Source organism: Stenella coeruleoalba (genome assembly GCF_951394435.1).
Source record: "Stenella coeruleoalba genome assembly, chromosome: 3".
Classification (NCBI taxonomy): Eukaryota; Metazoa; Chordata; class Mammalia; order Artiodactyla; family Delphinidae; genus Stenella; species Stenella coeruleoalba.
This window is the reverse complement of record NC_137148.1, coordinates 129,281,769-129,298,388: the sequence shown is the minus strand read 5'-3', so window position 1 is coordinate 129,298,388 and position 16,620 is coordinate 129,281,769. Positions and strand designations below refer to the sequence as shown.

Here is a 16,620-nt window from a genome sequence, read left to right as displayed (position 1 = left end):
GGAACCAAGAAAAATATTTAGTGTTTGATCAAGCAAAAATCCTTTCACACATCTGCCAAGAGAGTTAAAACAAATAGAGATGTTAAATAAAAGGCCCAGGTACCAAAGAGCAAAATTTAATGAAAGCCAGAACTGTTAAGTATGGATTCCTGTTGAGAAAAATGTCAGTCTCTTTCAGAGTTTTCCCATTGCTCTATTTTTAAGAAAAGTGTAGTAAAAATACATAATACAAGTTAACTTTTTTCTTACTTTTGTTTTCCCCATCACCCCTCCCTCGATGAAAAACATCTTCTGCTGGAGTCTTGGACCCCCACATAGCATAGACCCTCATTTCTAGCATTGGTGGTCTCTTCCTATCAGATCATGTTACTGGCGAGCTCACTGGCTGAAGAGGCATCTTACCAGGCCAAAGGCAAAAGGTCTTTGAAGCAAGTTGATGGTAGAGGGTTATTTCCAACTCCTCCAAAACGCAGACTTCCTAATGGTGGCTCATATCAGATTCTGCAGTGGTAGGTTAAGGGTTGGGAAGGATCTGGTGAGAGATCAAGGGATGGGGAGGACACCAGCTGGCAGTAGCAAAAAGTGACCATCCATCCTGAGGGTCCTGCTTCACGTACCATGCCCACATTGACACGTGAGAGACTGAACAACAACACTTGAGTTGAAAGGGCAAAGAGTTTGATGGTTCTTTGCTATGGCTGATGAAAGGAGGATGGAAGAGACATAGAGATGGTGGGTGTCCACAGAGAGAATCCACAGATGAAGCCAGTCATGCTGCCTCCACTTGTAGGTAGGCTCCAAACCTTTCGTTTGTCAATTGCTAATGATAACCCGTAGCAGAGAGACTGGATAGAAGTGGGGAGTAAGGGAAAAAGCCAGAATATGGTGATCAATGAGAGCTGATGACACATGGCACGCACTGAATCATGCACCCAGGAGAGTGGCTGCTGGAGAGCTGGAAGCCGATCGCACCAAGAATGAGAGCTGGGATCTCCACGACAGCTATGTGCCTGGACACACCTCCCCAAGACCCCAGCCATAGTTGTAGTCAGCCTGGATTTCTCTCCGTAAACCCTGTCACTTCTCCAGTCTTGTTTTCATTCAGGTTGTAGTCACAAACATGGGCCTGTTGATTCTGGTCATTGGAATACAACGTCCTCATTCTTTCTTAGCCAGGGGGAAGGTTGGCCTCCTTGGGTGAGAAGTTGGGGTCAGGAATCTTAAGGTTCCCCCCCCCCCACAGTGTTATTATCAATGTATTCCATCTCCCTATCCTCCTTCAAATCATTCAGCCTGGGGCATTTTACTTTTTAAAGATGACAGGAGGTCATCTGGCTACCTGCTAAAACACCACTTTTATATGGACATAAAAAGTCAAGTTTCCTATGTCACCAAAACTCTAAGTTTCATACTTGGTCTCTCAGTCATAGGACAGGGCACACCGTGGAAGGTTCTATTGCTTGTGGACTTTGATGAAGCTTCCTCTTCCAAAGTTCTTCTATCAGCTTTCTTTTGCATTTAGCTTGTATAACATTTTCGCCCCCCCCCCCCCCACATCAGATGCTCTGAAGAGAGGGTCTGTTCTACAATGGGGTTCCTGCTCAGATGTCAAGCAAATGACAGGTGAGAATCAGGGGTGCTATCTCCCTGGATGTCAGCTCTTCTCAAGGCTCTACGTGGTTCAGGAGGCCAGTTGCCCTTCAGCCACCAGAGTGCCTTTAGGGCTTGAGCGTAGCAGAAGGACACAGTCCTTGTGGCTGAGCTTGACTCTGAAGAAGCACACTGTTCCACCTAAGGCCTATGAGATGGCTGTTACACATTCAAAGAAGCTTTATCTGAGCCTCTGGTAGTAACTTCACGAGTCCTCTTCTGACTGCACACCTGCCTTTACCTTCTCCGCCACCCTGGGTCTGAGTTGCTTCATACGTGTTCTCAACTAAATCAGTGCCTAGGCAGTGCCCTGTGTGTGGGAGGCAGCCCACTCCTGCAACAGCATCGGTCTCCACCCACGGCTTGGGGCCGAGGTGTGGAGGGGAATCTGGAGAGCTCCCATGATGAATTCGTTTGAAAATTGCTTTTTTCCTTTTGCTTGCTTGTCAGGTGGAACGAATCTTGAATCTCCAATCTGAAAACTAAACTAAAAACTAAACTAAAGTGGGATGGGTAGGGAGTTGGGAGTAAGAAGGAAAAGGAAGGGGCCTAACAGAACCTGCAAACCATGGATATTAATACGAAAAAATATATAGTGCACACACTAAGACGCATGAATAACCAAATTCAAAGAAAACAGGACAGCTTCCTCATTAGTGCGCCAGTGACTCCACGTTCAGAGACACAGGCTCTATGTAACAGGGTTATTCTCCCCTTATTGCAGTACAGTGTTATTTGTCATCCTCACTTAGCAAAAGGAAAAGGGTGAAAGAACATCAGAAAAGGAAAAGGGGCCGCAAAATGTTTTCTCAATTCTTCAGGAAAATCTGTTGAATCATCCTCCTTGTGGTCATGGTGGTTGGTGGCGGTGGCATTTCATTTTGTTGTTTTTGGCACTGAAGGGTTTGGGATGGAACTGGGGGAGCCTGGGCATACTCCCCAAGGGGTCTCCGTCCGCTCCAGTTACAATCCGGTGGCTCCCAAGGGCATCCCTGAACTGTGGCTCATGCAGGGGATCGATTGCATGGACTTGGGGAAGTCATGGCTGACCACCCGGCCGTTCTCTCCACTGCCGCCACCGCTGGCTCCTGCCCCGCTGTTTCGGGGGAGTGTCGATGTCCGTATGGCTTCGTTGATGGATTGCTGTGGGATCAAACAGAAACCCTTTTCAGGAGGACCGGGGGTTCTTCCCCAGGTCCTTGGCAGTGATTGGCAAGGAGAATGAGTCAACACTGGACTTAAAATGTCACCCCACTCTCCTCCCTGTCCAACTTTTTTCCAAATGTGTAATGCTAGTCTTGACTTCCCTCGAACCCGCAAAACTGTTTTGTGGCCCTGGACAAGTCTGATCCCCTCTCTGGACCTCACGTGCTCTTGGTTTTTAGTAAGGTGTGCTGGATTGGGTGATCTCTAAGATTCTTTCCTGTTCTTATCTTCTGTGATTTCTAAAGGTACAACAGATCCATGGTAGTATTGATGATAATAAACATAGCAACACGACCAAGTAGAAGACTCTAGAAATGGGGTTTAGGAAACTTGGGTTTTAGCCCTGGTTCTGACATCAGCTAGTTGTGTGACCTTGTGCTTGTTTCCTTATCTCTCTAGACCTTTTAAATCTCCATGTTTGTCAAAATGTAATTATCTATGCACCTACTGATTTTATTAGCAAGAATGGTACTATACTGCATGAAAAATGAGTTGAAATGTTAACAGAAAATTGAGGGTGTATCACTGTTAGCTGAAAATTTAAAACTACCTCTGACCAGAGAAAAATGCTATCCTACCTCTAGCAGTATGTGTTAAGGGAATGTCGGACTTGTTTGAATAATACAGTCAGCATAATGTAATTGGAAAGAAGCATGTGCTAAAGAAAGTGAGAATGAATTCCAAAGATCAATATCTGCACGTCATCTGCTTCCCATCAGCACATGTAACCTGTCCTTCTAAACTGACACATCAGATCAGTGCTACTGATTTGTGAAAGCTTGTGACTTCTAGAGTGTTGGAATTCTAGATGTGAAAAGAACTCCAGTGATCACCCCAGGATCAGATGAGTTAGAGAGAATGCTCGAGACCACAGTCTGCAATTAGAACCATATCCTATTAGACAAGAGGAAGTGTTCTGTTCCAAGATCCTTTCGAGAAAGAAACTTCATACATGAAATTTAAACCCTCTTCCTATCACTTCCAACTTCCCGTTGAAAGATACCTATAGAAATTTTGAGGTAGGGCTTAGTTTCTTGGTGGGAATCAACACAAAGGAGAATGAGTTGAGGGGTATGTGAGTTGAGAGGTTTCTTTCTCTAAGATCAGCCTACCCATCCTTCAAGACTCAGTTTATTCCTACCTCCTTGAAGTTGTCTTAGACTGCCCCAGCAAGTCCTGCCCCCTACCCCTGCCAGTACTCATGCATTATATATTTGCTCGCAATGATTCTGCTTCAGGTATGTAACTTCTGTCTTCTTTAAGAGAACTAAATGTCTGGAGAAGGGCAAGGGCCGTGTCTTCTCAATCCTTAGCTACCTGCCAGCGTGTCTAGCATGTTGTTAGAGGCCCCATAGATATCCTTGAATTTGTCTAAGAAAAGCCGAACACATAGGGCCATTCTCAAAAAGTTGATGGCTTCCTCTTTTGCACATTGGCGTGATTCTAGTGATCAGAGAAATCAGTCAACCTGCTGTGGCCTCACGGATGTAAGCAGGGCAGTTTTGACCCAATTGTTACTCTTTCTGCTGTACTATGCTGGGAGGATCCTCTTATTACTGGCAGTTCTGACAGTGTTTTAAAATATTCTTTCTTTTAAAAAATCCATGATTCAGACAGATCTGCCCCATATGATGCTCCACCCACATGGGTTCTGTCTCCTCTTCAGACTCCTGGATGTGATTAATTTACATTCTGCCTGGTTGTCCTTCACTGAAGAGGAAGTGTGACCTGGATAGCATTCTTCTAAGTCAGGGTCCCATAAACACCACTGTGATGCTCTATGGGGGAAATGTGAAAAGAAAACATGATGAATCCATGGTTACTTATTCTCACTTTTAAAATGTTAAAAAGAAAATAACGACTTATTTTTGTGTGTGGGCAGTGTGGAACCTTCTATGGATTAGCTTGGAATGTCTATCTTCTGATTTTCCTTTGCCACACCCCTTTAATTAAAAAAAAAAGTTTAAAGTTGACACAGATCACCCTGGGCTTTGTTTCTCAAAAGATCTCACCTATTTCCGTAATACTCCATGGAAGTTGGTGGTACTTGACAAATTCATCTTAAAGGAGAAGGCTGGTGTCATAATCTATTGGTGCCTATCAAAATCTGAGATAATTTAGCCAGGCATGTAGCTAAAACCCTCCAAGTTCATGTCATTGAGAATTGGTTTTCAAGGAAGGTGAAGGATTCTCAGAGGTCACTGACTCCATACTGACATTGATGGTGGGGATTACCTACTTACTGGTTTTCTTTCTAATCTCAGAAGAAGGGAGGAATAGAGTCAAAACTTTGGCGTGGGAAGCACTGCTAGAAATGACTATTTCACTAGTTCTCAAACTTGGCCACACGTTGGTATCATCTGGGGAGTTCTGGGGAAAAAAAGCACTGATGCCTGAGACCTACCCCAGGGATGCTGACTTAATAGGTATGGTGTGTGGCCTGGACATCTGGAGTTTTAAAAACTCCCCAGGTGATTTTAATACGCAAGCAAGGTGGAAATACACTGATGGAGTTGATTTCACTTTATAGATAAACTGAGGACTTGTTACTGACTTGCTTCAAGTTACAGTTATCTGTGACCTAGGGTCAAAGTGGATGACCTCCTGACTGTGTGTCCTCCTCCCCCCCTGTAGCTAACCAGTCGTAAGCTGATGTCATTTCTCCCCTTGCCTCTAGGAACTGAGGTTCTCTCCTGTCCATGCTTGACATACCAGCCATTCTTTAAGTTCATCCTTATAAGTTGTTTTTGAAACTGATACTCAGGGAGAAAAGGGTGAGTGAAAAGTCCAACCTCAAAGTCCCCCAGGTTGGTGCTTCAGAGACTCATTTCTCCAGCAGTGATTACGTCCTAACTTCTCAGCTACTTGCTTTTCTAAGAAAAGTCTGCCCAGCCTCTGCATGTCATAGAACAGCCTAATAAAAGCTCAGCCCTGGGTGATGACCTCATCCTAGCATGCGTGCTGAGAGCCAGAGGGACCGCCTGCTGTGGACGTTGCCCCCCTCCTCCGCCTGACCACGTCACTCAGCTGTGCGTTAATTGCAGGGAAATGTGCAAAGCCTCAATGGTTTCCACACAGCGGGTGTCAGCACAGCCACTACAATTATGAAAAGTCAGTAGGCTCTCCTGGGGGTGGGAGTGGCTGGGGATTATTTCTTTGGGGGAGCAAGGTGGTGAATAATAAACACCCTGATTGTCCTTAATATCAACTAAGGGCTCAGGTTCCTGTCTGTTTTCCTGGACAGAGGGGAGGGACAGGGCATCTGAGACTTTATTCAATTTGGAATATATATTGGGTTTTATATTTCTGCTACTGTATGACAGTTTCAATTATACTGAAATGTTGTGGTCGCCTGAAGTCCCTCTCTGAGTCCCCAACTCTCCCATGCTCTCCTTTTCCCTCAGTCTTCCTGTGCCCGGTCTCCCTGGCTTTCCACTCATTTCTGGGCAAGAGTTCTGGTCTTTGGCTCTGTGATACTTGTGCATCCTTTGGTAGCAATTATCTTCCCCTGGTCAATTCTTTTCCTGTTTCAAATCTGTTAAACATCAGTTTCTCAGGGAAGCCTGTCTGTCCTGCCCCACACTCCATTCCCCGATCAGGACTTGAGAGCATGGACCTTTTTCTTCAAACACTCATTGAACATATACGTATTTGCTTGTTTCTGTCTTCCAATTAAATTCTCAGCTTCCTGAAATCAGAAGTTGTGCCTGTTTGTTCCTGACTGTATCCCCAGCGCTGAGCAATGCCTAGCAGGCAGTGGTGCTCCATTGTCTCTGTGGAAGGACTGCCTGCAGGGTGCCCTCCCGCCATCCCTGTGACACTTGTTCTGTGTCCTGCTCATGTGACATCGAAGGGGAAAGGGTCTCAGTAATGCACAAGCAAAGGATCACATCCCATGGATGGCCTCAACAGCTAGATCAGGCAAACCTAAGGATAAGGGCTGCATCTTATTTGTCTCTGCACTGTGGGCGGGGTTTTGACAGGAGGTAGTAGGTGATAAAAATTATCTGTTGCCATGCGGTTGGAGAGGAGAGAGAAATTTATGAGAAGTAGCTTGGCTGGTACCAAGAGCCCAGGCTTTGCAGGGGCCGTGCTGGAGGTCTAATTCCTGTTCCTCCAGCTCCGAGCTTACGTGACCTTGTTGGAAAAACTACTTAGCTTCTCTGAACCCGTATTTCTTCATCTGTTGAATTGCAAGAACAGGGTTAATGAAAGTGTATATAAAGTGCTATATAAAGTGCTTTGAACATGGAAGTTACTGAAAAGATATCTTTCCTTTATTCCTTCCTTTCTTCTCTCGCCTTCCTTCCCTTCTTTCTCTTTTCCACCCCCTCTTCCTCTTTCTTCTCTTTTTCATGCAGAGTGGGGAAGGGCTCCTTATACACTCTTGAGAAGTAGGAGGCTGATCATGAACTAGGTTTAGGGGCTCCAGGTCTTAAGAGTTGGCCACATACTGTGACTAAGGAAAGAAACAAGAGGGAAGATTCTTGCCAAAGGCCCTGGACACTGTCATTGTGGTCCACTGTGTGAGGCTGGAGGCTGCACTTCTGGAAAGAGTTAATCTGCCTTTGGAGAAGGCAAAGTACAGAATGATAAAGAGAACTGCAAACCTGGAAAGTCTGAGAGGCAAGCAGAATGTGATCACTTATCTCCTTTGGCTAAGACAGAAGTTGATGGAGCTTTGAAAATTAAGGGTTGGGTTAACTAATGAGGACCATAGAGGCATCTTTTTTGCAGGTGGAAGATTAATAATTCTATTAGGAGCCTCGGTGAGTTGGACAGAAGTTATGCCAACCGATGGAATTAACTATAGAAGATTGTGATGAAAGACCTTGCATTAATGATTCCAAGAGATCCTGATGTTGGCTCCTGAGAAATTCAATATTTTCTTTGGACAGGGAAGGGTGAGAATGTCTCCCAGAAGTTGTGACGTGATTCAGTGCCCTCTTAGAAGGATTCTTGTCTTTACCTGAATGTTGTGACGTCAGCAGTGAAGGTCAACATTGTACAGGTTTAAGAGGATCTTAGTCATTAGCCACCCTGGTACCACCACCTGGCACTGACTATGATTAGTGGGACATGGTCATCCCATAGTAAGGGCCGGAAGTCCAGCTTTCCTGCTTGGGGATGCCTGGTCTCATCAGATCTTGGGAGTACAAACAGATGGGAACAAAAGCACTTTGGATGGTGGTGTGTGTGCTTCCAGGCTGGGCTGTTTTGATGCTTGTGTTTGCTTACCCTAACAGCAGCTCCTTCCAATGCCTCACTTCATCCTCCAAGAGATTTTCTCTAGATACAATTCCATGTTAATTTTTACTAATACCCTACGTATGTGGGATGCCCAAAGAGAAATCAGACACACCTTCTTACCTTAAGGAACTGACAATCTCTGTAGCTTAAAAAAGCCTAGGACATATAAGTAGGGGCTATAAAAGGGAAGTCTTAAGGAGGCTGTAGCTGGCCACTAATAATAATATATTATTATTATAAATTCTAGTTATTCTTATTTATTGAGGGCTTACTATGGGCCAAGCATTTTGCAGAGCCCTTTATATCAATTTTTTCATACAAACCACAACAGTTTTATGAGGTCTGTACTACCACTAGCTCCATTTTATAGAAAAGGAGGATCAGAGAGCTATTGAACCTTGTTCAAGATGACACAGTTAACATGAGGAACAGGCAAGATTTGTGGTCAGACATTCAGTCGCCAGAGCCTTGCTTTAGACCCTACACTGCAGTATGTTCTAGGGGAGTTCCTACGATGTGTACTGGGCCAATCCTGCGACACTGGTTTGTGTCATGGCCCATGGGGAAGGTTTTGGAGGGTTGTAAAAGTTGTGCTCACCCAGTTCGTCTCCTGTTCCCCTTGCTGCCTCTGGAGTAAACTTTCCTCACTTTGGAGGGTAAGATAGGAGAGTCTTTAGGCTTATATTTGGGATGGAGTAGGCAAAGAAAGCTTTTTAGGTTCTAGGAGACTTTGCTGTGTCCAGCCAAGCTCCTTGGAGGTCTACACTGCGTTTAGGATCTGAGGCCCATGCTTTTGCTGTGCTTTGTCCTTTCTAAGAGGACCTGGATTTGAGTGACCTGGTCAAGGGTAGGATGGAGGTGCTCCTAGGTTCCCTGGCTGAATACCATCACATTACCATCCCTTAATTATTCCTTGTTATTATATCTTGGGAAGTTGCCTTTTAAATGGGTCCTATGGGACAGAAGACAGGGAGAGGGATTGACCTGCATAAAGGCGCATGGGTGGAAAGCATGAGATTCTAGGAGAGCAAATCCTACCGATGAGTCCTCTTAGTCTAGTCAAGTGAAGGTAACAGCCCAGGGTTCATTGCTCAGAATGACTGTGCTTCTTTCCACTTCGGTTGGTTTGAATCCTAGAAGCCTCCTCTAGTTCCTCCCTCCCGGATATCCCTATAGGCCTTCCTCTCTATGTCACAGTTTGGTTCCCTGGGTAGTTTTTCTGTGTCACTCTTTGTTAAAAATGCTGAAGGTTACAGATTGCGTCTTAGTGCTCTCTTCCTCCTCCTGATGTCTTGCTTATGTGTTGCTCACATGAAGAACACTTCCTTCCAAAAATATTTTCTTACTGAAACTAAATGATGACATGTGAGGGGCCTTCAAGGCCATGTCATCCAAACTCCCTTTGGATACTTGAATCTATAGCCTTGTCAGGAATTATTCGGCCTGTGTGTGTGGACCTCCAGTGATGAGCTGCTTGCCGCTCATTGGGCTAATCCATCCCACTGTGGGGTAGGCAGCTCTGAAAAAGTAGATCTCACTCACTGTGTTCATATCTGTTCTCCATAGCTTTTAGTCCTTAGTTCTTGTCGTATACTTTGGGACCCCACAGAACTAATATGTTTTCTTTCCCCCCTGAAAAATCTTCCTGTTTTTACAGACAGCTCTCATCTCGTCCATAATTCTTCTCTTTTCCAGTTTAGTTGCCTTCAGCTATATTTGATGTAGTTTGGGGTCATCTAATTAACGTGCTTACCATTCTGGGGGCATGATCCGCTTTGCCAAAGTCCACCTTACCATATGGTGCCTAAGAAAAGACCTCCCTCACCGAGCATGGCAAGATCGTCCACCTTGTAGAGGGAGGATACCAACCCGCCCCCCCCGCCCCCATCTTGGGAGCTGCACTTCAGTTAACGTGACCTCAGGGAGGATCTACCTTTGTAGCCGTCACTCTTGCCTCACACTATCTTGAATGCCCACTTAACCGCTAACTTTTCATCTCAGCCCCCCATCTCTGGCTGATGCATTTGTTTTCTCAGGTCTTACGTTTACCCTGACACGTGCCATCTTCTTTCTTCTCTCACCGCTGTGTCTTTCCCTGTCACCTTCCTCAAAACAGCTTCCTGTCATCCCATGCCTCGGGTTGACCTCAACCTCCTGCCACTCCCCACCCTTTTTAGTAAAAGGACTCCCAGAAAACCCAGCTGTATCACAGAACAAGTTAGGAAAAAGGCCTGGGAAGACGATGCCACCTTCATCCGCTTGGATTCGCTACGCGATTTGTAGCAGAACTCGATTAAGGCAACCAGCATGGCTAGTCCAAGTCCTCCGATCAGGATGTAGAACACGCCGGCCACATTGCTGAGGCTCAGAGCGCTTGTCTTGTCCTAGGAAGAGGAGGGGGTGGGGGGAGAGTCAAGTGAGCCAAGGGGCTAGAGACCATCCAAGAAACAGCATTTTAACACACATACACTCAACCCCATCACCCTCTTTAACATTCACAATAGTTGGAAAGGCTTTGTGTTTATTGACAGTGTGTTAAACGTTTCCCAGGAAAAAATGTATGCATGTGCGAGCATATGTGTGTATAACAATTTTTCGAGCATCCCTGTTTACATTGAATGTAGAGTTAGATTTCCCCTCCTCCCCAATGCACGTTTGAGGGTGGGAAATGACACAAGAAGTCAGGGCAGCTTCTACCAAGATCTGCACGCTTGCGCTTACTCCATTCTTTCAGGAAACTGTGTCCCTTCCTTTGCAGCTCAGTTCCTGCCCCCCAACCCCGTGGCTGCTTCGCAACGCACTGGCCTTGCTTATTGTTTATGCCTGTGAGTGTTTTTCTGCGAGTTGGTACTTAAAATGAACTTTCTCCTAGATGTGCATTTGAATTCAATTTAATAAGACAGTTATTGTATGTATAATAAAGATCAACAAATGTATACCTTTAACTTACTGTGCCGAGTCCCAATTGAGGGAAAAAGAAAACTGTGGGGCTTGTAATAGAAAAAAGGCACTGAGATAGAAAAATGGCTCTATTAAATCCTAGTAATTATGCTTAATTGGAGTCATTTTTCTCGTGGAGGTGCTTGCTGAAAAGCACTGGAGGCAGCCTCGGTAGCTGAACTTAGAAAGCTCTGTTGCCTGGGCTAAAAGATCTCGCACTGGTTCTGCATGAACAGGATCGTGGAACAGGGTACTTAATTCCTAGGGTCCTGGGGACAAGTGTCCATGTTCAGTAGGAGGTGGACAGAGCTCATTTCGTGGAGCCTGAGAAAGGTCATCGGTTAGTGAGACCAGCCCTGAGTTCTGTCACCTCTAGTGGGGTTCAAAACTGGGGGACTGAGGGACAGCATCTCCCCAGGTGGTGAGAATAACCAAACAAAACTGCTGGTCATGGAGAAGGTAATGGATTGGGGAGAGTGGGGTCAATCAGACTCTTGACACAGGCAAGAGAACATCTTTAAATCTTAGAAGCATACTCATCCCCAGATGTCACAGTGGCTCGAACACCTTTGTTTATATTGTTTGCTCAGGTACAGATTTCTCATCAAATTAAAATGAAATGCACGCCTCAGCTGGCACAGGCACGTGGCATGGTTGGGAGGTTGGTTGGTGGCACTGGGTGGGATAAAGCTTTTACATCTCTCCATGTGTTCTTTTTCAGGTGGGGTTGTAGGCGAGCCACGCAAAAGGTGAAATGTCACGTCCTAGGGACTCCTCTGACATCTGCCTATTGGAATCTGGGCGTGGGGAAAGGGGCCAGTAATTGACCAAGTCAGTGGCCTCTGCCCTAGTTCTACTCGGTGCACTGTACAGGATTCAGCAGGACTGAGCTTGGGGACTGCAGCTGGCAGATAGCAGCATCCCTTCCCTCCCCAGAAGCAGCCTGGGCCAGCAGAGCTGTAGGATTATCTAAAGCATACCCCTCTGGTGGCTTCCTGTATTGCTAAAGCAGATGGTTCTTGAATATGGGTTACGCTTGGCAAGGCATAGTCTGGCTTTGGAAGCAGTGGAAATGATTATTCAAAGGGGTAGAATTTCTCCTCCTCTGGTGTCACGGCCTGATAAAGGAAATGTGCAAAAATGAGTTGGGTGCTTGGTTCAAGAGTTGGCTGAACAAATAAATTCCCACTTGGCCTGATTTTTCAGAATGCTCAAAATGTCTCCCTCTTCGTTGTTTGGGAGTTCTGTAATTCTGCTGGAAAGTAAGTCTTTAGAGTTCTTGGAGGACTTACGGTTTATAGAAGTTCCTATAAAACTCTTCTTTGTGGTGGGGAGGCATGTTAATATGTTATCAGCTCACACCTTAGAGAAGAGTGGTTGACAGTGAAGCTCAGAGAGAATGGATGGGGAGCAGGCCTGGGGGAAGGTGGTAGACAAGAAGGCCGGGAGGAAAGGCTTGAGTCCCGCTGACTTCACCAGCTGATCAGCCTTTCAGTAGCTGAAGTGCATCTTGCCTCCTGGTCACCAAAGTGGTTTCTGTTTCCTTCCTCATGGTCTTTTCAAGTTCACTTTGGTTGTGGATTGTCTTCAAGGATAAGGGAGTGGTGGGCATCTTTTTTTTTTTTTGTTACTGTCTTCAAAAAACCTTAAGAGACCATCTGCCTCCCTGAATGTAAAAGGTGGAATGTCCATTTCTAATATATCTTGGAAGGAAGTATGGTCAGATCTTCATAGGGAAGTGAGAGTAGGAGGCATATTCTATGTATCTGCAGAAGGAGGAAGGTCCAATGACTGAGAATTTGATTGTGTCTGGAGGTGGAGAGCATCCCTCACTTCTGAAGGAGGTCTCTCTGGTCCATGGGGATGGCATATGCCACACAAAGAGGGCAGCCAGATGGTATGGGCACTGCCACCTCTTGCAGGACACAGTGCTACTGATCCTTCTTTATGTTCACACGGTCCTGGGAAGACCTCTAGAATCAAGGGAGCACCTGGGCCCTATCACCACCAGTGTCAGAAAGCAAACTTAGATGAAGCCCTACTGTCTAAATTTGGCATAATTTGATAGGATTAGAATGAAGGGCTGGTCCTGGTGTCTTCTTAGCTCACATAGTTGAGGAGTTTACATTTAGGCAAGGTTTCTAATTTCCCTTATGTGCGCCGTTGGCTTTTTTTTTTTTAAACATCTTTATTGGAGTATAATTGCTTTACAATGTTGTGTTAGCTTCTGCTGTATAACAAAGTGAATCAGCTATAGTATACATATATCCCCATATCCCCTCCCTCTTGCATCTCCCTCCCACCCTCCTGGAAGCCCAAGGCCATAGCCTTCCATTGAGCTGCTGTTAATGACTGACTCTCTTCGACTACCTCTGTTGGAATACGATGGGTATCCTGGGGCAGGAACAAAAATTCCTTTTATTTAAGGACCAGAGCTCTGATTCCTCTGTATCCATATAAGAGGGGACTTTCTGACACATTTGTGTACAAACAGCCATGTTCATGTTTCATGAGGAAGCTACATGCTTCCCAGCTTTGACCAGGGAGGCGAAAGACAGAATCCTGGTCTCCCTGAGCACCCTCTGGGAGACCCCATTCTCTTCTCCTCCCTTAGCAGCTGCACTCCCCAGAGCCAGGCAGCTTGTTGGTGGGTGTGAAAAACTCACAACTTATCTTCTGCCAGGAGCGGGGAGAGTGACAGTACTGAGAAGAATGACAGGTGCAAAGAAAAACAAAAATCCCATCTTTCAGAATTGTTGGGCTTGTTGTTATGGTGACGAGGCCCCTCCCTTCATCTGTTCCCCTTAACCTATTGTCTTGTTTTGTCACCTTCCCCATGTGCAAGAGAGATTTTTTTCTTTTTCATATTTTTCCTTGCTCTTCCCACATAATGGGGGACTGTCCCAGGCTCCCTCTGTGTTTCTGAGCTAACATCCCTTCCAAGAATGCAGAGATGGCTTAAATCTTCATGGGCAGGGTTGAGCCAGGTCTGAGGCAGAGAGACTTGATGCTTTTTAATGGCGTAAGTAGGAAGTTCTAAGGAGAAGCCAAGGTCTTTGGCCATAAGACCAGTCCCTCCTATGGAGACTGGTGTTGCCCATCACGTGAGGTCTACTAAATCTGGACCAAGCTTCAGCTTTCTCCAAATGCTTCCGTTCCTTCTTTTCTTCCTGGTGTGAGAGTTTGAACCCCCAAGAAGTAAAGGCTGCAGCTTCTGTTTTCCTCTGCCTTCCACAGATTTTCTGATGTGTGTACAGCTGAAGTTTTAGGGGCTCTTGCAATCCATCCCATGCTGAATCTGTAACCTGACTTTGCCTTTCAGGGCCATGAGAATAGTCCAACCCTTCTTCTACCTATTAGCCTTTCTGCTCCAGTAGGCTTTCTCTTGTGCTTTTCCAAACCTTGTAGTTTGGGCTTAGGTGCCATTTTCCTGAGTGGTTGGTTATTTCCTGGGAGTGGAGACTCAGTGGTTGGCCAAGCTCACTCACAAGCGAGGACCAAAGTGGAGGAGTTACGGGAAGGTGGATTTGATTGAATTAAAGGAAGACCTTTCAAATCAATAGAGCTGTCCAAATGTGGAATGCCCTGCTGTGGAGAGTGGTGAGTTCCTCAAACATGGATGCATTCAGGAAGTAGCTGACGAGTTCATCTAAGGGATTCAAGCACTGGACAGAGAGTTAGACCAAGTGACTTTTGACATTCGTCCCAACCCCCAGAGATGCGAGGCAGCTAAGGAGTTCCTAGAGGGCCTGGGATCATGTCTTTTATAAGTTCTCCCTAGAGACTAACCTCTTTAGGGGATGCAAAAAAAGAACTCATGTTAATTGGCAGCTTCTGCTGTTCCGTTTCCAATCTAGGCCAGTTCCCCAGCCTGCATAATTTCCCCAAGAGCAACACAGGATGAGAATTGGCCCATTGTACTAATAATTGGCAAGGCAGATTCTGCGAAAGTGAGGGCCATGGGGGCAGCTCTTCTCAGCAGCGTGTGCTCAGGGACCGGCTCCTGTACAGTGCACCGCAGAACCTCCTGACTTGAAACCAAACTGCAGCAGAGAGCTCAAGGAGTCCATGTGGGTTGTGGAAGGGAACCCAACTGCTGGCGGAGGCCTCTTCCCGAGTGGGAGGAATTTTCCAAAACAGAGGCACCAGTCTGAGGGTCAAGTGGGTGTCTGCATAGGGGGCCTCTACCCTCTATGAACTATCTGCCTGGACTGTGCATTGGAGAGCTGGGGTCTTGTGTGTCCGAGGAAGCTAGCGGAGCTTCTGGCTCATGACCCCAGGGACAGTGTTTGAAAGGAAAAAATCTTTGTTTCTGTCTAGTTCCTCCTCCTGGGGCAGCGATGGGAGATTTAGGATGTGTGGCTTAGGGACACTGGGCAGGGCCTAGATGTTGCAACCTTTAGTCTCTGATCTGGGTCACTGCTGTATGTTGGATGTGTCATCTTGGAGCACACATAACTCCCAGGAGATGGGTCCTGAAGTCACCGGTTCTCTCTAGGCCATCGACTGGCTGCCTTACAGAGACTGGGAGCCCTGACCCTGTGCAGGATGCTTGGCTGGAGCCAAAAGTCTCCGTGGTTTGGGGGAGATGGACTGCCTCCTGCATCTCTTTGTCTCAAGGATTTTCCTCCCATCCTTGTCGCTCTGACATTGCCTCTTGGGGGTGTCTTTAGTGCAGGAGTCTGCAGCGGGTAGGTAGGGAGCAGAGCAGAGCATCCCTGTATGATTCCAGGTCTTTCCAGGTGGTTAGTGCTCTTTACCTGTGACAGGGGCAGGGAGAGGGGTTTGTACACACTGCAAGGACATAGTTGGCAGCTTTCATTCTTTTGCTTCCCAGGCCTTGCTGAGGGTGGGGGTGGGAAGATGAGTACATCCAGAGGGGATGGACTTCCCTGTTGGTGGTGAGGCCGTGTGTCATAGTGAAAAGAGGTGGGGCTGGGATGCAGGAAATCTAAGCTGAGTTCTTGCCCAGGTTTGTCACTGAGTCACTGGGCAGTCTTGGCGGGGGGCGGGGGGGGCGGTCACTAGGTGGGTGTTGCCCACCTCTGGATAGCATGGGAGATGGCATTAGATGATACACAGAACTAAATGACCCTGACCACAAAGTGTAGACGTTATTCACTTTGCAGTTCTGTTTGAATCCTTCTGATTAAGCCAGTGAGAAAGTCTCAGTCTGGTGCTGGTCTGTCTTTAACACCTTTTATTATTTGCTCCTTTCCATTTTCAAGAGAGATCAGGCCTCAGTTGCAACAATAATTATGATTTGAATTTTTTTGTTGTCATTGTATTTATTTTTGTGAATGCCTTCTATTTTTTTCAAGAAATACTGATTTTCTATTTATGATAGTAGTGCTGCCACTTTTTATATGAATGAAATGAAAGTAATAACAAAAGTAATAGATTTAAAGAAACACATGGAGCAACTAATAACACAGGTGGTATGTGAAAGCTTGAAGTTCTGGCAAGGTGGAACTAAATCCTCTCCAGGCTCTCTTGCAGCTCTAAAGCCTGTGGTTTGTGATAGAGGCAATGCATTTGGGTCATGAGACTGTCTTCCTTAAACTTATCACAAAG

The 16,620-nt window shown here is 46.0% G+C and overlaps 1 protein-coding gene and 1 long non-coding RNA gene across 5 annotated transcripts in view; one reads left to right on the top strand and one right to left on the bottom strand.

Moving 5' to 3' along the window:
• LOC307183187 overlaps positions 1-16,620 on the top strand; it is a 222,933-nt gene that overhangs the window by 83,284 nt on the left and 123,029 nt on the right. The gene's annotated exons all lie outside the window — the stretch shown is intronic.
• GRIA1 (glutamate ionotropic receptor AMPA type subunit 1) overlaps positions 2,150-16,620 on the bottom strand; it is a 308,859-nt gene continuing 294,388 nt past the window's right edge. For all 4 annotated transcript variants that reach the window (XM_079915349.1, XM_079915348.1, XM_079915350.1 and 1 more), the window contains 2 exons: positions 10,356-10,490; positions 2,150-2,814 (listed from right to left, as the gene is read on the bottom strand). In XM_079915349.1, coding sequence (XP_079771475.1) covers positions 2,614-2,814; positions 10,356-10,490 — 336 coding nt within the window. In that variant the 3' untranslated portion in view covers positions 2,150-2,613. The remainder of the gene's footprint in view (positions 2,815-10,355; positions 10,491-16,620) is intronic.